Source organism: Marmota flaviventris, chromosome 3 (assembly GCF_047511675.1).
Source record: "Marmota flaviventris isolate mMarFla1 chromosome 3, mMarFla1.hap1, whole genome shotgun sequence".
In the NCBI taxonomy this organism is placed as follows: Eukaryota; Metazoa; Chordata; class Mammalia; order Rodentia; family Sciuridae; genus Marmota; species Marmota flaviventris.
The window spans coordinates 104,587,569-104,610,829 of NC_092500.1; the positions used below are offsets into that span (position 1 = coordinate 104,587,569).

At 38.9% G+C, this 23,261-nt stretch overlaps 1 protein-coding gene and 1 non-coding gene across 6 annotated transcripts; one reads left to right on the plus strand and one right to left on the minus strand.

The window, feature by feature from the left end:
* Positions 1-146: 146 nt before the first annotated feature.
* Letm2 (leucine zipper and EF-hand containing transmembrane protein 2) lies at positions 147-21,480 on the minus strand. Of its 5 annotated transcripts, none has more exons than XM_027939301.3 (10): positions 19,972-20,370; positions 17,993-18,443; positions 16,968-17,111; positions 12,044-12,181; positions 11,102-11,302; positions 9,405-9,524; positions 5,711-5,824; positions 3,160-3,255; positions 2,217-2,309; positions 147-1,465 (listed from the first exon to the last, which is right to left on the minus strand). In XM_027939301.3, the coding sequence occupies exons 1-10, from the start codon at positions 20,016-20,018 to the stop codon at positions 1,403-1,405; spliced, it is 1,467 nt and encodes a 488-aa protein (XP_027795102.2). In that variant the 5' UTR covers positions 20,019-20,370; the 3' UTR covers positions 147-1,402. The 5 variants fall into 5 exon arrangements, with proteins under 5 accessions (XP_027795102.2, XP_071466305.1, XP_071466308.1 ...); XM_071610204.1 differs by having other exon boundaries at positions 17,993-18,464; XM_071610207.1 differs by lacking the exons at positions 17,993-18,443; positions 19,972-20,370 and adding an exon at positions 20,965-21,480.
* Trnas-gga (transfer RNA serine (anticodon GGA)) lies at positions 17,827-17,897 on the plus strand. The gene has a single exon. It is a non-coding gene; the product is annotated as a tRNA-Ser (tRNA).
* Positions 21,481-23,261: the final 1,781 nt, after the last annotated feature.

Here is a 23,261-nt window from a genome sequence, read left to right on the forward strand (position 1 = left end):
CTCACAGGGAAGGGCAGAAAAGAATTTTAATACAGCCCAACAGTATATGCTAGTCATTCAACTGAATCAAACCTGAGCAAGTTAGCTTATTCATTTCCATATTTCATACTTGAAGTGTGGACTAATTCAAATAAACACCCATCATCTTAAAAATGGGAAAATTTATTGTGAAATCACTTGGCTCTGCCAATAGCAAGATCCATGGAATCCTATATTGCATAGTAGGGATTCTTCATCCTGAAGGAGCTGAAATTAACTGGTAGGACAGGGTGGACTTGTCCTCTGATGGAGACGTTTAGGAAGCATTTTAAAGTGCATGTTCTTGCTATAAAATGCTGGTGATGTTTCTCATATAGGTGGTTTCAGGTGAGGCAGATCTGCATTTTACTTGGTTTAATTGACTCCATCTAACTGTTTTGTTTCATAGCAAGTAATCTAATTTCATCACTCACAGGCTAAAATATCTTTTCCCTTCTCAATTCCCCAAAGGAAGAAAGCTCTTGGTCAGCTGCATAACTGTCTGTTCAGTTGTTTCACCATTAATAATAGTGAAAACACTAAATGTAAATAACTAAACATTATACTTGTTACTAAGTAGCATAGGGATTGTATTGGACTTTACCAACCCCTATGACTAACAAAGTCTTATTTGTAAGAGACAAACTGACAAAAAAAACACTCACCCAGCACAAATGGTTAAGCGTTAAACCCTTAATTATGTTTCTTAGCAAAATGGTGGCTAATGGAAGCCATATGTGCTAGAATAGTGGCCACCTCCCAGATTCCTACAGCCTTTGCAAGCCCAGGAGGAGGATGCCTTAGAACAGTTAAGCAGTAGCCAAGTCTCGATTGCCAGTCTAAGAAGCTTTCCCTTTATATTTAGAAAAACCTTACTGAGAAGTATAACCATCCTGTCTCATAGGGTACTTTGTTTCTGTTCCTACTGATAGATCATTCTGAAAAAGTTGATTTAGGTGCTCTTAAAATGGGTTTTGAAGTCTCCAAGTTCTGACTCCAGACTCCAAACCATAGGAGGCAAAGATATCCAAGGTGCCAAGGTAATTCCATTATGCAAAACAATTTCCTTTCTTAAAAGACATGCACACAAATAGGAAACTGTTCAAAACAATACATGGTGGCGGGGGTGGGCTTTACAGTTTAGTGGGATGACATAATGGTACAGAGGAAATGGACTTTGCAATTACATTTCTCTAAATGGCCTGAACTTGGTGTCACTGCTGACATCATCTGGAATGGTTATAAGGCCCCAAAGGACTGCTCCAAGGACTAAATGGCTGATCCTCTGTCTCAAACCAGATACTGTCTTAGCCTGAGGTCCTTCATGGGTGCCACTGCTGAGGGCTGATAGCTGGAGGGAGGGAGCTCCATCCTCAAGTAGTTCTTAGGCTCCTTTTGAATTAGCCTTGCTGTTCTGGGATGTCTTGTGTGATTTGGCCTGGAGTGTCTAGGTAGAAAACACAGGCAATGGTTGTAATTAGATGTGTAAGTTCTATAGGAGTCCCTTTTTTCTTTTCCTAAAATAATGACAGACTTGTTTTCCTAAAGTCAAATGAGGGTTTATAATTTACTTTGGTAATAAAAATGAAGAAGACAGGCAAACAAGGCCCCCAAGTACCTTGGGGATCACTTTCTCAATGTCATATTCACAGGTATCCTATGAGCAGCTTTGGTCCTCAAGGCCACTTCACAATTTAACTCTCTCATGACTTCCCTTACTGTTTATTTATATCATGCTTTCTGCACTTGCCCCAAATTCTTTCACTCAAATGGGAAGAGTGATTAGATAAGTAATTTTTTATTTACAGGCATTTCTCCTAAAATTTTAATTGCTTTCCTACTAGTGTTTCCTAACATCAGAAGCCTATGTAAAACACATAACATACAGAAAACTATTTCTATCTGGTTCATAAAAAATAAGGATCCGCCTATTTTGTAATTAGCTTCTAGACTTAACATGTTTATGTCTGGTCCACCATTGCATTGGTTTGTAATTTTTTTCACTTTTGGATAATTGAGGTAAAAAAAAAATACATATAGTACTATTATATAGATGACTAAAGTTCGGCCTACAACTTCCTGTTTGGATGACAGGAAGAATTGTGCAATGGTCATAATTATAGATTCTTACTACCCTTAGAGATAACTAAAGGGAAAGGTTTTTTGTTTGCTTATTTTGTTTCTTGTTAGATACTTACAGCTTCTTTAGAAGAAGTAATGGGTAATGAAATAGGTGTTGATAATGTTATGGGTGATGATGGTATTAATGGCAGTTGTGTAAATTCTTCATCCTTAAACATCAGAATTGAGAGTTGGATTACTGATTTAAAACAAAAGTAATGGTTACAATTAAGGATTATAATATTAAAACTAAAAATGCCATTATAATATAAATTAAACATTCATCAGAAAGATGGAAAGTGGTATCTTCTATCTAGCTTTTCAAATGTAGCAATAAACTCTGGAGCAGAAAAAATTATAGAAAAGAAAAGGAAATTTTAATTTAAAAAAAAAAAGTGGGCTGGGGTTGTGGCTCAGCGGTAGAGCGCTCACCTAGCATGTAAGAGGCCCTGAGTTCAATCCTCAGCACCACATAAAAATAAATAAATAAAATAAAGGTGTTGTGTCCAACACAACTAAAAAATAAATATTTTTAAAAATGTATAGTGGATCTACTCTCATGACTACCAAGAACAACTACTTCATATTCAGAAATAACTATTTCATATTCTCTCTTTTTTTTTTGGCAGTCCTGGGGATCGAACCCAGGGTCTTACACGTGCTAAACAAGCATTCTACCACTGAGCTACATCCCCAGCCCATAACTGTTTCATATTCTGGTATAGAATTCAAAAGGCAAAATCTGGAGTCCAATTACATATAACCAAATGTTGAACTTTTTTTTTTGTCAGTGCTGGAGATCAAACCCAGGGCCTTGCACATTCTAGGCAAGCGCTCAACTACTGAGCTACACCCCCAGCCCCAGATGTTAAACTTTCTTAGAAACAGATCAAACAGTACAATAAATATTCCTTAATAAGGAAATAAATTCAGTTTCATTAAGAGGATTAAAAATAGAGAAAATTAATGTAGCACTTTTTTATACTTTTAACTTAATCAAGTGAGAAGTAATTGTCTAACCTTAGTTCCCTTCGATTGAGGTGCAGAATCTACTGTGTCCTCTTTGGAGTCAGGGGAAGTAGTAGGTGATTCCACAGGATTGTCTGTCTTTGGAACCTAAGGAAAATAATATTTTACATAAGCATTAGTTTTCTGCTCTTCCTGAAACTCCAGTTCTTTTTACAGTAGTCAGTGCCTTTTAGCACAATTTGCTTTTCATTAAAATCCCTAACTTCCTCCTCAGACTACACCCTTATGAGTAATATATGAAATATGCCCCTGAAATAGCAACTTAGTATTACTATTTCTTTTTGAGTTTTGAGCTCTCTATATACAAATGTTACACTCTAATTAAATTCTAGTATTTGAAATCCTCAGTTATTAACAAGCCAGTGACTTGCCAATATTGGTGCTGTTCTCAGTCTCAAAAAGAAGTTGCCATTTCTCAATTACTCATCAGTTTCTAATAGCCAAAATTGACATCTATTGGTTTTAGTATCATAGTAAATGGTAAATTTGCCTGACTAAAATATAGGTATTCCTTAGTAAAAGCTCCTAAAATGCTAGGGGTCTAGCTCAGTGGTTAAAGTATATGCTTAGCATGGTCTAGGCCCTGGGTGACAAGCAAAATGAGAAGAGGTAATAACAATAGATAATAGGTTAGATTAAGGAGCAATGATAAAATAGGTAGCTAACCTATCATTAAAAATTATGTTAATTATTGGCTGGGGATGTGGCTCAAGCGGTAGCACACTTGCCTGGCATGTGTGGGGTGCTGGGTTCGATCCTCAACACCACATAAAAATAAAGATGTTGTGTGCACCTGGGACTAAAAAATAAATATTAAAAAAATTATATTAATTAGATTTAAAAAAACAAATGTCACTGTAATTTTTGGAAATAACCTCTTTTGTGTCCTTTGGAGGAAAGGGAGCTACCTCAATTCAAAGTCATAGAATCATATATTTTTTTTTCTTTCTTTCTTTTTTTTTTTTTAGTTGTCAATGGACCTTTATTTTATTTATTTATATGTAGTGCTGAGGCACCCAGTGCCTCACACATGCTAGGCAAGCACTCTACCACTGGGCCATAACTCCAGCCCTGATAGTATATAAGTTATTTATGGAGCCTAGTATGCTACTTATTTTCATTTTATAAAAAGAATAGAAGTTTAAAAACATGAATGAAAAGAAAAACCAATAAAATTCCAAGGAGCTTGTCACTTTTTCCATAATTCCTTTCTTACTCCAGAAAGTAACATCTTGATAAAAAGAGTTTATACCCATGTAGAATAATTTTGAGAATCCAAATTTTAGCCTGAGACATTGTGGTCCTCCAAGAAGATTCCTTTGCTCCTGAAAGTGGTCTGAGATGACAAAAAACAAAAAACCTTTGGTCTGTCTTGAATGGTTCCACCAGGAGTTTGATCCTGAACTCACTAGCCTGCCTTCATGGTCTGTACAAAATTGCTCCTAACCTTCCTAGAACCTGCCCTGGACAAAGCCCCAAATCAGATACTCTGTGGTAATACATAAAAGGAAAGCAAGGTGGCATTTCCTGAAGTAGATATTTCATGCTTCAACTAATTATCCTTGTCTTGTCCTAGGGGATCAACCTCATATCTAAGATTTAAAATGACTGGACCTAGCTGGGTACAGCGGCACAGGCCTGTAAATCCCAGCAGCTTGGGAGGCTGAGGCAGGAGGATCATGAATTCAAAGCTAGCCTCAGCAACTTAGCAAGGTCCTAGGCAACTCAGTGAGACCCTGTCTCTAAATAAAATACAAAAAGGCCAGGGCCTCAGTGGTTAAGTGCCCTTGGGTTCAATCCACTGTACCAAAAAAAAAAAAAAAAAAAGGCTGGTCTTCACTTTGAGTTGTATTTCCTTTCTTGCTTATGACAGTTCTGAGTCAGACTTGAAGCCACACAGTAGTGGAAAGCCCTTTCTGATGGGCTCAGAGCAAGGTGCTCCAGTGCTTTGGCCCATCCTGAGTTGGTTTTTCGGTGAAATAACAGGAGGAATAAAGTTACTGAGTTGAAGGCAAAAATAAAATGAGTAAGGAAATGAATTATTTTCTGTGTTAGTCCCTTTTTGCTTAAAAATCAATAGAAATTTAGACAAATGAAATAGGAACCATTCAATAGAAAAAGGGAAGGCAGTGTGTGTACGGCGGGGGTGGGGGGAGGTGGGGTAGAATCTGCTAATGAAAACTAGATAAGGAGGAAAAAATTACTCCTATTCATAAAATTCTTATGTCTTTTGGATTAAAGGCAATAAGAGCCCTATGACAAGGTGGTCTTGAGTGGCCTTTTAGGGTGGGGGTTTGAGAGTGCTGGGGATTGAACCCAGAATCTCATGGATGCTAGGCAAGCACTTTACCACTGAGCTGAACCCATAGCCTACTCTGAACTTTTTTTTTTTTTTAAAGAATTATAAAGAAAATGTTAAAGCTATTTGAGCCAAATTCCAAAAGAAATCCCAGGTGTGACAGTAAGAGGAAACAAAACAGTGGTGTAGAAGCCTTGGTTATAATGGACATACAGATGATTCTCCCTAAACCCAATTACTCACTTCTCCACTTTGTGGTATTTCAATTGGCTTTGGTTTCACATCTATCAAGTAGAAGGTGCGCGATAGGAGCAGAAGGGAAGGAGGGACATTCTCCTTCAGGTAGAGGTCCAGCCACTGGACAAAGGGAATAAAACATGACAGAAACACAATGTTAAAGGTGAAGTGATCCACAGTCATCTACTGCTTCCCTGAGTTGCAACTCCCCCCACACTCACGCTGAACAAGTATAAAATCACCAGCCAATAGACTTCTCCCCCAGTGCTAGTACCTGGTAGCACCTCCTGCCCCGTACTCACATGCCCCCCACCACACACACACACAGTAGTGGGATCACTCAGACCCAGAGACAGAGTTATCAATTAAGTTCTCAATCCAATTATGATGAAAGTATTAAGCATCTTCTCTAAAACAAAAAGTGGCATGAACCATTAACCAAAAATTAGAATGAGGGTGAGATGTAAATTTTTAGATATTAAGTAGGCCAAGCTTTAAAAACAAAAAGTTTTTCGACCATTTATACGTACACAAGAGAATTCAAAAAGTAAAACGCTTTCAATAAAAAAATGTCTAGCATGCCTGTAATCCCAGCAGCTCGGGAGGCTAAGGCAGGAGGATCATGAGTTCAAAGCCAGCCTCAGCAACTCAGTGAGACCCTGTCTCTAAATAAAATACAAAATTGGGCTGGGGATGTGGCTCCATGGTTGAGTAACCCTGAGTTCAATCCCCGGATACCTCCCCCTAACCCCCACCCAAAAAAAAAGAACAAGTCTGTTTTTTCCACCATCTTTCCATGCTGCCATCATGGTGCACATAAATGTCCTGGCTGATGCTTTCAAGAGTATCAGTGTGCTGAAAAGAAGCAAATGCCAGGTCCTATTAGGCTGTGCTCCAAAGTCATCTGGTTTCTGTGATGATGAAGCATGGTTACATTGTTGAGTTTGAAATCACTGATGATCACAGCTGGGAAAATTGTTGGGGACCTCACAGCTAGTTAAACAGCCTGTGATCAGCCCCAGATTTAATGTGCAGCTCAAAGACACAGAAAAATGGCAGAATGATCTGCTGTCATCCCAACAGTTTGGTTTCAATGCACTGACAACCTAAACTGGCATTATGGACCAGGAAGAAGCAAGTCAAAAACACAGGAGGGAAAATCCTGGGATTCTTTTTTAGGGTGTAAAACACAAAATTCCTTGATGGAAAAAAGTCTTCCACCCCTATTCTCAAGGCACCTTCTTCCCTAGAAGGAATCTTTGGTACCAGGTGTGTGTGTGTGTGTGTGTGTATAAATAAATTTTTTTGTAGTAGGGATTGAACCCAGAAGTGATTAACCACTGATCCATAATTCCCCAGCCCTTTTTTTAAAAAAATATCATCTTTATTTTATTTATTTATTTTTATGTGGTACTGAGATTCGAACCCAGGGCCTCACACATGCTAGGCAAGCACTCTACCGCTGAGCCACAGCCAAATATTTATTTTTATGTGGTGCTGAGAATCGAACCCAGTGCCTCATGCATGCTAGGTGAGCGTGCTACAACTTGAGCCACGTCCCCAGCCCTCCCAGCCCTTTTTATTTATTTACTTATTTATTTTTATTTTGAGACAGGGTCTACCAAAGTTGCTTAGGGCCTCATCAAGTTGCTGAGGCTGGCCTCAAACCTGCAATCCTCCTATCAGCCTCTCAAGTTGCCAAGATAACAGGTGTGCACCATCATGCCTGGCTGATTTATGTTTTTAATTTTTTACACAAAGGGTAATATGCACACAATTTTGTCCTTTGCTTTTTTTCCATTGAGATATTTTGGCAATTGATTCATGTCAGTAGATGTAGTACTGACTCTCTAAACACTAGTAAAAAAATCTCATTAAATGGAAATTTCATAGTTTATTTGATTATCTTATCAATGATCTTCAGGTTGTTCCCAATTGTTTGCTATTATAAATTGTACCTCTGCACTGGATAATCTTATACATATTTCATTTGGCACATGTCCAAGAATATGGGATAAATTCCTAGAAGTAAAAGTGATGAGTCGAAGAGTATATGCATTTTTAAAGTTTGAAAGATGATGCCAAATTACTCTACATGGAGATTTTTACCAGCAATGCAAGAATGGCCCTTCATCCAAGCTCTTAACAACACAGTATGATTACAACCTCTGATCTTTGTCAATATAATAGTGAATGTGGCATCTTTTAGTTTTAATTTATCATATGAGTAAGGTTAAGATTGTTAAGTTTACCATTTTTAAATTTTCTTTTTTATGAATTAGACAACACAGGATTATCCTTAATGGAATTCTTTAAGTAATATGTAATGCTAAATATGATCAATGATTATATTAATATCTTTGTTCCCTTGCTGGAGATTATAAAATTATATACCCTTTTAAGAGGGCAATTTGACAGTATAATAATCAATGACATTTAATACTCCATGTTTAAGAAATTCATGATCTCAAGTATTTCTATAATATATTCATCTTCCAACCATAGTTGGTCTACATGTAAGAGGAAATAGCTACCTATTGTACTTTTTTAAATTATAAAAATGAGAATTTTAACAGGAGTTATTCCTTTGTTTTAAAGCATTGATATTTTTACTAAATTACTATCTGAAGGATAATATTAAGCATCTATTAGCAAAGCAAACGCTGAATTGGTTTGGAGAATTAATTGGGCACTACTAGGTGAGGTCCAGACATCTAGACAGGTTTACATCCATAAAGCGACTTGAATGAGAATTTGTGCCCAGACCCTTACAGTCTCTGAAGTAGACAAAATTCTAAGGTGGCCTCAAGGTTCCCTGGTATACCCACACTTTCTCGAAGGTACTCAAACACTCTTCTAGGTGTTATGTGAAGGGATTTGAGAATAAGGCCCCAAGTCAGCTGACCTTGAGATAAAGAACTTTTCCAGTGAGGCCTCACCTAATCACATAAACCCTTAAAATCTGGGGCTAGAGGTCAAAAGTGAGAAGTTTGATATTTGAAGTGTGAGGGGGATCTGTCATATAAGAAGTCCACTGCTAGCTCTGCAGATAGAGGCCAAGAGGTATGGCATAGAGGTAGCTCTTAGAGCTGACAACAGTTCAAGGCTGGCAGCCATTGAGGAAACAAGGACTTCAGCCCTACAGCTACAGGGAGAGGGTTTCAGTCACTGAACTGAATGATCTTGGCAATGGACTCTTCCCCATAGCCTTCAGAAAAGAACACAGCCTACATCTCTAACCTATAAACTGTGAACTAAGTTTCTATAACTGTAATTTGTAGTACAGTTATAGAAAACTAATATAATGTCCCATCCCAATCCAAGTGCAAAATAAATCTAGCTTCTTCGGTATCCTGCTACTCAATGATATGAGGCAAAATATGTAAAATGGTTCACTTGTGCTATGGTTTAATCTTAAATGTCCCCCAAAAGCCCATGTGCTAAAGGCTTTGAGATGGTAGAACAATTAATTATCTTGGGCTGGAGATATAGTTCAATTGGTAGAGTGCTTGTCTTGCATGCACAAGGCCCTGGGTTCAATCCCCAATACTGGGGAAAAAAAAAAAAAAACTCCTATATTTTGTCACAGCAATGAAAAGCTGACTAAAATAGCTTGCAAAGTAAATATCACAAGATGAGATCTGCAAATCATAGGGGAGATTTGCTCCAGAGAAGAGGGTCTGAGGGTGCTGCTGCTTGCCTCTGTGAGCTGTTGTTGAAGTTGTTCCTCAGTAAGACCCAGTGATCTCATCCCTCGGGCCCTACAAGCAGATTGTAGTTCTGACACACTCAAAGTCTTCACCCCTTCTTTGGCAATTATCTGCAAGAAATGTTAAGGAACAGTGTTATATCTTCGTGTTCCAATTTTATCTAATCCCCTAGATTCCAGCAAATCAGTAGAAATCCAGAATTTAATAAGTTGATCCTTTGTCCCCTACATTGATTGCTGCAAAGACCAGAACCCTAAAAAAAAAAAATCAAAGTGACTTAGAAAGGTGGTAGTTTAGATGAAGGAAATCCTGCTAACAGGTATTAATAACAGAGACCTTACTTTTTCTTTGTTTTGTTTTTCTTACTGGGGATTGAACCCATAGGCACTTAACTAGTGAGCCACATTCCCAATCACCACCATCCCCCCCCTTTTTTTTTTGAGACAGTGTTGATAAGTTGTTTAGGACCTTGCTAAGTTGCTGAGGCAGGTCACTAACTTGCAGTCTTCCTACCTCAGCCTCCTGAATTGCTGGGCTTATAGGCATGTGCCACCATGTAATAATAGAGATATTTCTATAACTCCTTCCCAACATTTTATCAACAAATGCATTTTGCATTGTCTGGTTGTAACATCTCCTTTCCCCTTTCATAGCATCTTTAGGGTTCATTAGAAAAAATGTTGTACTTGAAAAGCTTTCATGGTAACATCTGTTGCATGTCCCAGGATTATTTTTCCTCCACTGTCCCCTAACACCACTGTGGGAATGGCTCTAACTGATCCACAAAACTGCCTCAATAAATAACAGTTTCTGCTTGATATAATCCCAAACTATGGTACCTCTGGTACCAGTATTGCTTATTCCAAAGTTCTGAAAGCATATGTAAAATCAAAATGAGACCAGTGGAAACCAGGTGTGTTGGCACATGCCTGTAATCGCAGTGGCTCAGGAGGCTGAGACAGGAGGATCATCAGTTCAAAGCCAGCCTCAGCAATGGGTGAGGACTAAGCAACTCAGTAAGACCCTGTCTCTAAATAAAAAGTATAAAATAGGGCTGGAGATGTGGCTCAGTGATTGTGTGCCCCTGAGTTCAATCCCTAGTTCAAAAAAAAAAGGCCAATAGGATCATGTTTTGCTTTCACGGTTCTGGGAAGCCTGCTCCCACAGGTAGAATACTTTATAACAGCTGGTTTAGATTCAAGAAACACTCTTTCCATTTTTTTTTAAGGCATCTAATTAGTAGTTATATTCTAAATGGTGCTTTCTGTAAGATGTCTAGGCTGTGCTTCTCCTTCCAGCATTATGCTTTACCACCCGCTTCTAACCAGCCCAACTCACTCAGCAGAATATTTACTTTGGCACCAGCTCCTCAGTAGGGGAGCAGAGGTGTGCAGGGTAAAGCCTTGCCAGGAATCTACTGAGCTGCTATTTCCTTCCCAGCAGGTCCTAACTGCTTTAGATTAATCTCAGCTAAGACATCCAAATTACTGACTGCTTATGATGGCATTTTTAAGAAAATGGGTCCCAGTATAACAAACAATTTCTAAAATGATTGTTTAAACCACTCATTTTGCCAGCATCAATCCATGAGCAGACCCAACAGAAAATACTGCACTTCATCACAAAGGCATACTAAGATGCCTCCCAATGCTTCTCAAATCCCCTTCAGCTATGGTTAAGCTCTTACTTTATCGTCTGCTTTTATAGACTTCAGTGTCATCAGGAGCTGAAAGCGGAGCAAACTGTTGGTTCCAAAGGTCTGCAATTCTAGCAGTTTACAAAGGGCAACAAGCTGAGGTCGATCTAAGTGCTCCAGGGGTAGCTGATCCTCAAAGAATTTGGAAAAGCGAACTATCTCCTTTGTGCTGGGTTTGTGGCCTGTCTGGACCTAGGCAATGAAACAAAGAGGCTAATTAAAATGTATTTCCTACTAAATGTAACTTTCCCAATAGACCTTTGTGGGGGTGGGTATAAGGACTGAACTCAGGGGCACTCAGCCACTAAGCCACATCCCCATCCCTATTTTGTATTTTATTTAGAGACAGGGTCTCACTGAGTTGCTTAGTGCCTACTAAATTGCTGAGGCTGGCTTTGAATTCTCTATCCTCCTGCCCCAGCCTTCTGAGCTCCTGGGATTACAGGCATGTGCTACCACGCCCAGCCCAGTAGACTTTTGAAATAGACAACAAAGCATTTATGAACATTATTTTCTTTCTTTTTTTTTAAATTTTATTTTTGTAGTTGTAGATGGACAGAATGCCTTTATTTTATTTGTTTATTTTTATGTGGTGCTAAGGATGGAATCCAGTGCCTCACACATGCTAGGCAAACACTCTGCCACTGAGCTACAGCCCCAGCCCATGAACTTTGTTTTCTGTCTGGAACTGGAATCACCTGAAAAATAAAGAGAATTGTTCTGTTCTTTCCAAGAAGTTACTATCAACACATTGATTACTTAAGCTTTCCTGCAAACTACTCTGTTTATGTTATATGATTACAATTAGTGTATTTTATAACATACATATTAGCAATTTCAAAGATTTGAACAATTTGGAAGATCTATGATGACATGCATTTTTCATATAACTCCAGCTCAGAAGTTGTTTGGTATGATATAAAAGACTAACACCTGTTTTACATAGGATGATAGCTGTGTAGAGGCATCTCCCATATTGGCTCTGTTCCTCCTTGCCATTTCTGTAATTGTTTCTTGAAGGAATTTTGCTACTTCCAGTTTTGCAGCCATTTTCTTTTTCTGTTTTTCTTCCTGAATAGTAGAAGAGGAAAAAGTTAATCTTTCATGACTACAACTTGGCAAAGATGGAAGAAATAACTATCACTTTGTTATTGCATATCCCTATAACATGTAGTGTAATAATATTATTTGCAGGCCTAATTGGGATTTGTGAGAACCAGGGCAAATATAAAATAGCTTGTATTTGAAACTTGTTTCCTTAATCTTGCCTGCCTTCCTTCCTTCCTTACTTCTGTACCGGGAATTGAACTCAGGGACACTCGACCACTGAGACACATCCCCAACCCTATTTTGTATTTTATTTTTAGAGACGGGTCTCACTGAGTTGCTTAACACCTCGCCATCGTTGAGGATCCTTCTGCCTCAGCCTCCCAAGCCGCTGGGATTACATGTGTGTGCCACTGCACCCAGTTTACATTTATTTCTCATTAATGAAATGTTCATTAGCATTTAAAAGATCCCAAATGTCCCCTCAGTGGAAGGCTTTATCGTTATTTAGAAAGAGATACTATTTCTTAACCAACTAGGTTGCTACTTGAGCCAACTCCTGATCTGAATAGACCCAGATTTTGCTCTACAAAGACAAGGAAATCAATTCTACACTGAAGTAGCTTAGAGTCTAAATGGAAAATAGATTTAGTTAATTATAATACAGAGAGTTAAGTGGTATAGTACATATGAAGAAAAGAACTACACAAAGAGGAATAAAATGTACAATCTCAAGACAGTAGTTACCAGTATTTCTTAATCCCTGTTTTTCATAAAAAATCCATGTGGTAGCATTTTCAGTCTAACCATGGTTAGTGTGTTTGTGGGTGGAAATAGAAAAAAATATATCTATATCTAGCTATATCTATATTACATACATAGATGATTACATATGTAGATTATATAATTAGAATTTCCTGAGCAACTTAAAAACACACACATAAATACATACATATAATAAACATACATATGTATATACAGTTTATATATAATATGTAAATATGTATTATGTTTTTATATATGTATGTACATATAAAAATGTTTTTTAAGTCACCTCTGATATTCTAATGATCATCCAATTAGAGGAATCATTGATTTTTAGATCTTAAAAGACTCAGCCAAAATGAAAATACACAATAGCAATAACATGGTGGTTAGAATCTGTTTGGTCAATCACTCACATCCTTCCATCTATCCATTTATTTATTTATTTATTTGGTACCAGGGATTGAACTCAGGGGTACTTAACCACTGAGCTATATCTCCAGCACTTTTTTATATTGTATTTTGAGAGAGGGTCTTACTGAGTTGCTTAGGGCCTCTGTAAATTGCTGAGGTTGGCTTTGAACTCTCTATCCTCCTGCCTTAGCCTCCCAAATTGCTCGGATTATAGGCATGCACCACGACACCATTTATTTATTGAGCATGTACCATGTACTAGGTGCTCTAGATTAAAACTAGCAAAAAAGAGATATGAGTTACTGTCCTCTTGGAACTTCTAGTGAGATGGACAAACATTAGTGACTAATGATGATCCAGTACTTCCACAAATTAACAGAAAAATAGAATGAATAAGTACTATGAAAGAGAAATGTATGGTTCTTATTTATTTATTATTATTTTTGTGTCTGGTACTAGGGATTGAACTCAAGTTTGCTCTACCACTGAGCTACATCTTCAGACCCCCTGCCTTTTGTTGTTGTTGTTGTTGTTTTTAACTTTGAGACAGGGTCTCTCCAAATTGCTGAGGCTAGTCCTAAAACTGCAATACTCCTGCCTCAACCTCCAGAGCACTGAGATTACAGGGTTGCACCAGTGCCAGACTAGAGAAATGCATGAGGAGCACAGAAAGCTCCTCCAACTCCCTCTCTGGAACACCACAAGTGTGTGTGTGTGTGTGTGTGTGTGTGTGTATGTGTATGTTTGGGGAAGGTATAGTGTTCAAAGGAGAGGTAATATTTAGATAAATCCCTTTCCCGGATTCCCCCCATCTTCCTATATCCACTAATACTTTCCTTGGAATGTTGTGGCATTAATTCTAAATAATGGTGTTCTCGTTCTCTCTCTCTCTCTCTCTCTCTCTCTCTCTCTCTCTCTCTCTCTCTCTCTCTCTTCCAGTACTGGGGATGGAGCCCAGGGGTGCTCTACCACTGACCTACACCCTCAGCCTTTCTATTATTTATTTATTTATTTGAGGCAAGGTCTCACTAAATTGCTAAGGCTGGCCTGTAACTTGTGATCCTCCTGCCTCAGCCTCTAGATCCTGCTTGGATTGTGCTATTCTTTCTATCCAGAATATCCTTTGCAAACTGTGGTAAAATTTCACTCTTTTTTTTAAGTCTCAGTTCTAAAGTTACCTCTTCTGTGAAATATTTCCCAGTATTACTGATTTAAAAGTTGCCCACTTTGTCCTCTAGTAGTTTTGTTCATACCTTCATACCACTGTCTAGTAGTCACACAGAAGGGGAAAAGTGAAGGAATTGTGTCTGTTTTCTCATCCATCCCCTAGATTTTTTTTTGTTTTTTGATTGAACCTGGATTGAACCCAGGGCCTTGTGCATGCAAGGCAAGCACTCTACCAACTGCGCCATATCCCCAGCCCTCATCCATCCCCTTGACAGCAACATCAGACACCTTCTTCTCAAGGACTTCTCAGCACTAAAGGGTCTGTGTGGCTGAATAAATTCTACCTACTATTCAATTAGTCACCACAGTGGGCTTTTGTTATCTTTTTATTTTTTCTAATTAAAATTCAGTGGGAAGGGATAATCTTTTAAAATAAATGGTACTAGAAAAACTGGATATCCACATGCAAAAAAAAAAAAAATCTAGACACTGACATCACACCTTTCATAAAAATTAACTCTGAATGGATCATACACCTAAATGTAAAATGCAAAGCTATGAAACTCCTAGGGAAAAAAAAAACAGGCGAAAAATCTACGTGACCTTGGGTTTGGTAATGAGTTTTTAGCTGCAATAGCAAAAGAATGATCCTTGAAAGAAAAATTGATTAGATGGGCTTCATTAAGAGTGTTTGGAGGCCGGGGTTGTAGCTCAGTGGTAGAGTGCTTGCCTAGCATGCATGAGGCACTGGGTTTGATCCCTGGCACCACATTAAAAATAAATAAATAAAATAAAGGTATTGTGTCTGTCTACAACTAAAAAATATTTAAGAGTGTTTGCTTTGTGGCAGACACTGGTCAGGAATGAAAGGAGACTAGGAGAAAATATTTGCAAAATGTTTGTCTAATGAAGGACTTTTTTCCAAAATATACAAAGACTCAAAACCACAATAAGAAACAAACCACCCAATTAAAAAAGTAGACAAAAGATCTGAATAGACACCTCCTCAAAGAAGATACACAGGTAGCAAATAGTTACATGAAAATATGCTCAACCTCATATATCACGAGAGAACTGCAAATTAAAGCAACAATGAAATACCAGTACAAACTACTATAATGACTAATAGCTAAAGCATGGACAACATCAAATGTGGGGAAAGATGTAGAATAACAGAACTCTCATTCATTCCTGGTAGCAATGCAAAATGGTACAGCTACTTTGGAAGACAGTTCAGTAATTTCATGTAAAACTAAACAGTATTCCCATTTGATCCAGCTAGGTAAATACTCTCCTAAGTATTTATCCAAATGAACTGAAAACTTTCATCCACATGAAAGCCTGAATACAATTATAGCAATTTTACTCATAATAGCCCCAAATCGGAATCAACCAATTTTCAAAAGGTAAATGGATAAACTGTGGTAGATCCATACACTGGATAAGACCTGGAAGAATTTTAAATGCATACTGCCACAACTCAACTTAAGCTTCATCTTAAATATCCCTTTGCTTATCATGGTCAAAGTTCTGCGTTTGATCCCCAGTACCACCATACACTCCCAGCCAATCCTAAAGTAGAAACACTACCTACTAGTGAGAAGCAGTCTCCTTCCCCAATCCCACCTCACAGCACTAGGGATCCAACCCAGGACACTGAACATGCTACATCTCAACCACTGAGCTACATCTCCAATTCCCAAGAGAACCAGGCTTTCTTACTGAGTTTTTCTTTTCCTTTTTAGTACAGGGACTGGAACCCAGGGGCACTCTATCACTGAGCTATACCTCCAGCCTTCATTTTTAAATTTTGAGATAGGGTTTCAATAAGTTGCCAAGGCTGGCCTCCAACTTGTGATCCTCCTGCCTCAGCCTGCTGAGTTGCTGGGATTACAGGCATTAGCCACCACTGGCTCTTCCTGAGTTTCTTATTTGTCTGCAACTGATTTATTGTATAATTTTAGGCAATATTCTTAAAATTTTAATACATTTACCTATAGTTATAACTATTTTTCAGAAGCCAGCCTAAAAAAGGCTATAGACTGTATGATTCCAAGTATATGACATTCTGGAAAAGGTAAAACTATAAGGATAGTAAAAGGATCAGTGGTTGCCATGGATTGGGGGGAGGAGCAAACAAGGAACAAATAGATGGAGCACAAGGGATATTTAGAGCAGTAAAACTATTCTGTGTGATGATATGAAGATAGATAGATGACATTATGCATTTACAAACTCCAAAAATGGTACACCACAAAAAGTGAAACCAAATGTCAAGTCTGAGATTTAATTAATGAATGTATCAATATGGTTTCCTTAGTTGTAACAAATGCACCACACTAGTGTAATATGGGGGATAGAAGTATATGGACATTCTCTACTTTCTGCCCAATTTTCCTGTAAACTTAAAAACTGGTCCAACAAGTAAAGTCTAGTTTTTTAAAAGTTCAAAATTTCTACATACCTTTTTGGATTCACTTTCAAAAGTTGATGGCAACATCTCTGGGAAGAGTTTCAGAAACACTGGTATCAAGAATTCCATGAAAGGTACAATTATGAATACCATAAATGGAACCAAACGGAAGAAATCGGCACAAGTTCTCAATAGCTAAAGAATTAAATGCAGAAGCAATATTTCATTATTTTATGATATGCCAAGAAAAAAAAGCCTGCCTTGGTTCTTAAACTGTTAAGAGTCAAGATAGGTTTTCTGCACCTGTTCATAAAATAGAAAGGTGGGGTTTTTCTCTTCACCATTTTTTGGTGGTACTGGGGATTAAAAACCCAGGGGTACTCTATCCATGAACTATATCCTCTGTCCTTTTTATTTTTTGACAAAGAGTCTTGCTAAATTGTTGGAGGCTGCCTCAAGTTTGTGATCCTCCTGCCTTAGCCTCTGGAGTCCCTGGGATTACAGGTATGTGCAACCACTCCCGGCTAACAGTACTTTGCATTTCTAATGCACATTAAACCTGAAATCTTTCAACTCCTTGGAGAAATTTAAAAACATAACTATTCTATACACAGATATAAAAAACAATAAAGAATACTGCTTAAAGCTGTACAGCAAGTCAGCTGTAGACAAATAAGAAACTCAGTAAAAACTGGTTCTTTTGGGAATTGGGAATGAACCTCAGGGTAGAGCATTTACTTAGTACAAGGTCCTGGGTTGGATCTCCAGTACTGTGAGAAGAAACTCATTTTCATCAGTAGTTAACTATTCCTACTTTAGGATTTGAGATGGAGGGTGTTGGGGATCAAACCCAGAGCCTTGAACATGCAAGGCAAGCTACTTTGGGATATTTAAGATGAAGTTTATGGGCTGGGGATATGGCTCAGTGGTAGACTGCTTGCCTGGAAAGCATGAGGCCCTGGGTTCAATCCCCAGTTCCAAAAAAAAAAAAAAGATGAAGTTTGAGTTTAAAACTTGGTTCCCAAAAGGTTCATTTTAATTTCACATCTTCTTGCTGGAATACGATTTTTGCCTACCCGTCGTCTCTCTCGTCTGGTCAGCACCTGTCCATGAAGCAGCCTCCAAGCCATTTTGGCAGCAATTTTGGTGTCAATCCAAAGTAAGTAGAATCCGTTGTAATAATATTTAAGTTCATCCATAATTTTTTGTCTGAGAGATCGCTTTCCTTCTTTAATATTTATCCCAATTTCTTCTGTGGTCTGAGGGCTTATCACCTTTGCCTTTTCTGGGGTTTGCTCCAGCTGAGGTTTACCAGGGTTCTGTTGTAGCCAACAAGCTGATGTGTGTAACTTTTGTATTGGCCTAGTTCGTAAATGAAGTATTTTATTGCCTGACTGACTGGGATAACAGTACTTCTTGCTTCTATAGTTCTTCATATATGTCTTATTTAAATGAGAATCTGGCAAGTGAAGAAATGCAAGTGATGGGGAATAAGAGCAGATAGGATGGACAAAATGGCTAGGGAATCTGGAATAAAGAGTAACATTTCTGAGTTGAGCACATACTATTACAAACTTAAATAGATATTTTATCTAGTTAAAACTAAACTTTTTTAAGCTCATAGACAGCTCCTATTTATTAGTGAATGAAATATTTTTTGTTGTGGTGGTGATGGTAGGGATATAACCTAGGGCCTCACATATACTAAGCATATACTAGACCACTGAGCTATACCACCAACCCCAAATATAATTTTTTGCCTCAACTAATAAATAGTATGTTCTATGGTTGAATATGCTCTATGAGAAATATTAATAAGTTAATTTCTAAGAATAAATTGCTTAGAAGTTAGAAGTCCTACAACCATTAACTTTAAAATCTACTAGCACACATCTACATGTCCGGGATTATGTTCAATAGTATTATCTCTATGGACTACAATATTGTATCTGTAACCACTCTACTGACAATAGGAATGTTTTAATGAAACTTTCCATGGTCCTTGTGGGGGTTAACCAATCAAATAATACTACTTTGTCTATGTAATGTTTATGGACTCCTTTAAATGAGAGGCACTTACAACAGAAATGCCCTTTCATCTAAAATTTCTCAAGAACATTAGAAATTAAAATTAGAATTGGAGTCAAGGAACTCTATATTCTATCACAACAGCTTATAGCCTTCAGTTAAATAAGACTGTAAGATAGATCCTTTTTTCTATTCTTTCATTCTTTTTTAAATTTTCTTTTTAAAGGCAGTCTCTTTCTTTGTTGCCTACATCATCTGCCCATCCTGGCCCTGCACTTGAGATTCTCCTGCCTCAGGCTCCTAAGTAGCTAAGATTACAGGCTCAGGACATAAAGCTTATTTCTTTTTTACCCCAGTGCTGGGAATGGAACCCACAGTCTCATGCATGCCAGTCATGACTACACCCCCAGCCCTCCAGACTATTTTTGAAGTATCCCAAAATAAAAATATTCTTTGGATAACCAAAAGGGAAAATTTACAATGTGATAACACACCCTAATGAAACAGGAATTTGCCATAGAAGGGACTTGTTCATTAGTCATTTTACTCCTTTTTACATCAAAAGGCCTCATCAATTATAGAGGTGTCACTCTATAATTTTATGTGTGATTATATGTGGTACTGGGAATTAAACCCAGGGCCACTCTACCAATAAGCATATCTCCAGCCCTTTTTAATATTTATTTTGAGACAGGGTTTACCTAAATTGCTGAAACTGGCCTCAAACTTGCAATCTTCCTGCTTCAGACCCTAGTTGCTGGGATTACAGGCCAGTATATCACTGCATCTGACTACATCTTCTACCTTACTTGTACCAGACCTCAACAAAACTACTCAGCCCAAGTTCTAAAGCATATAGAAGATGTTAGTAAGTTTACATTAAAATGTCAGCTTCCTAAGAACCAGCATAATCAAAAACCAACAAGGTTTTAATTGTGCACTAAGCCAATCCTTTTACACATATCCTTTCCATCCAGAAGAATGAGGTTCATATACTTTTGGGGGTTGGGAAAATTCTAATGCTTACCTTGTACGGACAATAGCTAAGACTGAATTACAACTGTTGAATGCCATATTTATTTTTCTCTGAACAATTTTAACAAAGAGACCTAGACAAAAGAAGTAAACAATTTGGTATTTTAAAAAGACATCAATTAACAATGAGTTTCTAGCTATTGCAAGGGCAGAAAATTTGCATATTCAAAGTACAAAACCTCCTTCAAGTTCATTCCTAACAATTATTTTCTTAGCTCTGGATTTGAGTATGGAACTTTCAGATCCCAAAACACAGAAATGATCTCTAAGATAATGCTTAATGAAGAAGATATGACCGTCAGACACATTTTTATAATCTTCCTTGGATGGTGGGCAGGTATTCAAGAAGATAAGACAAGCATACCTATTTGTAGACTAAAATACAAGTAGAAAGCAGATACCCTGGATTTGTTTTCTTCTCCCCACCTTTTTCCTCCCCCCCCCCCCCGGATTTGTTTTCTGTTAGCTTTTTCCATATTTGGCCAAGCTACCCCAAACCCTATAGCTTGAAAGTATTCACTAATCTCTTTTATGTAGGAGTAAAGATATGCATGGTGCCTATATTCAAGTGCAGGTAAAACGGCGCTAGCGATTTTCCACAGCCCAAACTGAGCCTTCCTCCATCCAGCGGCGCTTTTCAGCTAGGGGCAGCAAGGAGCTGTAAGAACCCTTAATATCTCACACTATCTACTTCGCTTTCCTGCAACTGGGTTTTAAGGAGCATCAGGGTCTTTCCTGGATGGAAATCTTAACCACAGAGCTAGGATTTTGAACAGGGCTCAGCGTCTCTGGACCCAGCCCAATGGTGGATGGTGTTTTGCTGGAGCGAGACAAGACCTGCTGGGGCAAATCCCGTCTCCCGCCCGGCACTCCTGCGCTGGGCTGTGGACAACCACTTCCCAGGCTGGCGGACCCGGGCGCAGACAGGCCGACCGGCACGCCAGGCTTTTCGCACAGCCCCCACGCCCAGGGTTCTTGGGGTTACCTCTGCCGCTGGCACATCACTACCCGGGTGCAAACGCGCCCTCGGCTTCCTCTGTCAGCGACTTTCGCGAGCGTAGTACGTGGGTGAACTGTTGTGGGGTCTCGGGATTTTTGTCTGTGTGTGTGCGGGGGTGGGCAGATACAGGAACGATAACTCCTAGTGATCCATGTGGTTGAAAATGAAGACGAGGAGAAGAGGGCTCAGGACACAGAAGAGAGGCTCGGAAGCGAAGCGCGAAAGGAGTGGGAAACGGAGGTTGAGCTCCAAAGTTTGGGAGGCCAGGGAAGAGGACGAGATCCGTGGCTGAGGAGAGCGCGGTGGGAACTGGAAACCGTAGGGAAAACGGGGCGCTGATGGGAGGGGCAGGATGCACAGGGAGCGGGCTCCGGAGGGGAACACGCAGGCACTGTCCAAGTAACAGCCTGAGGCTTGGTCCGCCCACCCCTACCTCCTCGGCCGGGCTCCCGGGAACGGCCGCCCAGGTCCTCCCAGCTCCTTCCCAATTCCTCCCTTGGCCCTTCGAGCTAGAAGGGCCCGAGGCCAAGTCTCTATGACTCCACCTCTTGCCCCTCGCCCCGTGAAGTCACTCTGAGTGACGACACTATCAACCAATGAACTCTCAAATTCTGTGGAGGGCGGGCGTCCTTCACCGTGGCCACCCAGGAGGCGGCAAGGTCTCCTCACCAGCGAAATGACTTCTCTGCTGGGTTTAGTTTAAAGAGCGTCGGTCTTGGAGGATCGAACACTGGCGTTTTTCTGACTGTCTACACCCTGTAATCTGTGGCTACCCCCCTGGGAAACCCCCGAGTGAAGGTTGGATTAAAGAGGCTCTTAGCCTAGCGTAATATGTCTGATAGTCGCCATGGTAACCATCTCTGAGTCACGAATGACATCATTTTGGTGTATTCTCCCTTCTGCCCTCGCCCCCCTCTAACTCCAAAACTGCCTACGGGGACTTGAGCCGGGAAGAGGTAGTGGGTGGCAGAAGGGCTTCTCCCCCACCCCCAGGCCCAAGGTTGGAATGCTGTGAAAGCTGCACGTGGAAAACTGGATTCCACTAAAAAATCTTTGCTTTATAAATGTTCTCTTTAACAGGCGTTGCTTATAATCAGTAGTTTGTGTAGAAATCTCTATATTTAAAATGTACATTATATGGGCTGTGAAATTACGTATGCGCTGCAGGTTCAGGGGGCACTTCGGTTCCTAAAATGTGAAACTGAGCCATCTTGGAAAAGAGAACGATCTAGAAATATTCTTGTTCCCCAGTTATCTCTTCTTATCCATTTGATCTTTTAAAGGAAGAGAACAATTTTAGTGGCTTTACCCTAACACCAGACAGCAAGGAATCGCTTTCTCGAAAAGAACACCTTCTCTTCGCATGTAAACCGGCTACATACTTTACTCATCTGGGCAGCACATTTGTAAGAATGAAAGATGGCGGGTATTAAATTTCAGTAAGAAGTGCAAACCGCTTTTAATCCACAAAGCATTTTTCAGCTAATAACCAAACGATTCAACTGTTAAATAGGCAAAACTTATCAGTTTGGCCACTAGAGGTCCCCTTGTGCATATCTGATGCCTAACTTTCCACACGAAGGTTTCACTTCACGTTCTATGTTTACTAGAATTAAAATCTACAAGGCTTCCCTCCTTTACCTTTCCGTCCCTGAAAATTCACGAGGGTAAATTTTGAATTTTAAAATATAGGTATAACTTTCATATTGATTTCACAAATTAACCACTGTTTTACCATAAACACATACTTTTCTGGAAAACATTATAAAGGATCCAAAAATATTCGCCCCTGGTTCACTGGGAGACATTTTATACTAGGAAATATTCCTATTCATGTATTGTATTCACTTATAACCAGGCACAGTGAAACTCATTAAGTATTCATAAACCAGATGAACAATTCCATGCCTAGCATTTGAAAGATGAGCTAGGTTTTCTACCACCGCCTTATGTCAGCAACTCTATTCTAAAAGAGTGAAGGGTTAAAAACCCTTCTTACTGAAATCCATTTGTTCAAAGTAATGTCTGTTTTTTCCTATTATCAAGCTTGGCAATTTCTTTGACTTTCAGGATACATGATTTGATATTTAAGGAGTTTTTGAATAAAATCATCAAAAGAGAAACTAAAAAAACTTTTCCCTATAACTATGGCTCAGAGAACTGTTTCAGATTTCTGTCTTGATTAACTGTCTGCTCCTTTACTATGGAGAAGAGTAAGCATATACTAAACCTCAGAAGATGTTAGATGATGAAAATGTGAATTGTTACTTTTAGTGCTCATT

Coding starts and splice junctions, on each gene's coding strand:
- Letm2 (XM_071610204.1), bottom strand. CDS start 20,018: ATGGCATTCAACAGTTGTAATTCAGTCTTAGCTATTGTCCGTACAAG. Junction 5,825..9,404: donor TTCAACAACAGCTCACAGAG/GCAAGCAGCAGC, acceptor CCCTTTGTCCAG/TGGCTGGACCTCTACCTGAA. Junction 1,466..2,216: donor TTACTTCTTCTAAAGAAGCT/GTAAGTATCTAA, acceptor TTTTCTACCTAG/ACACTCCAGGCCAAATCACA.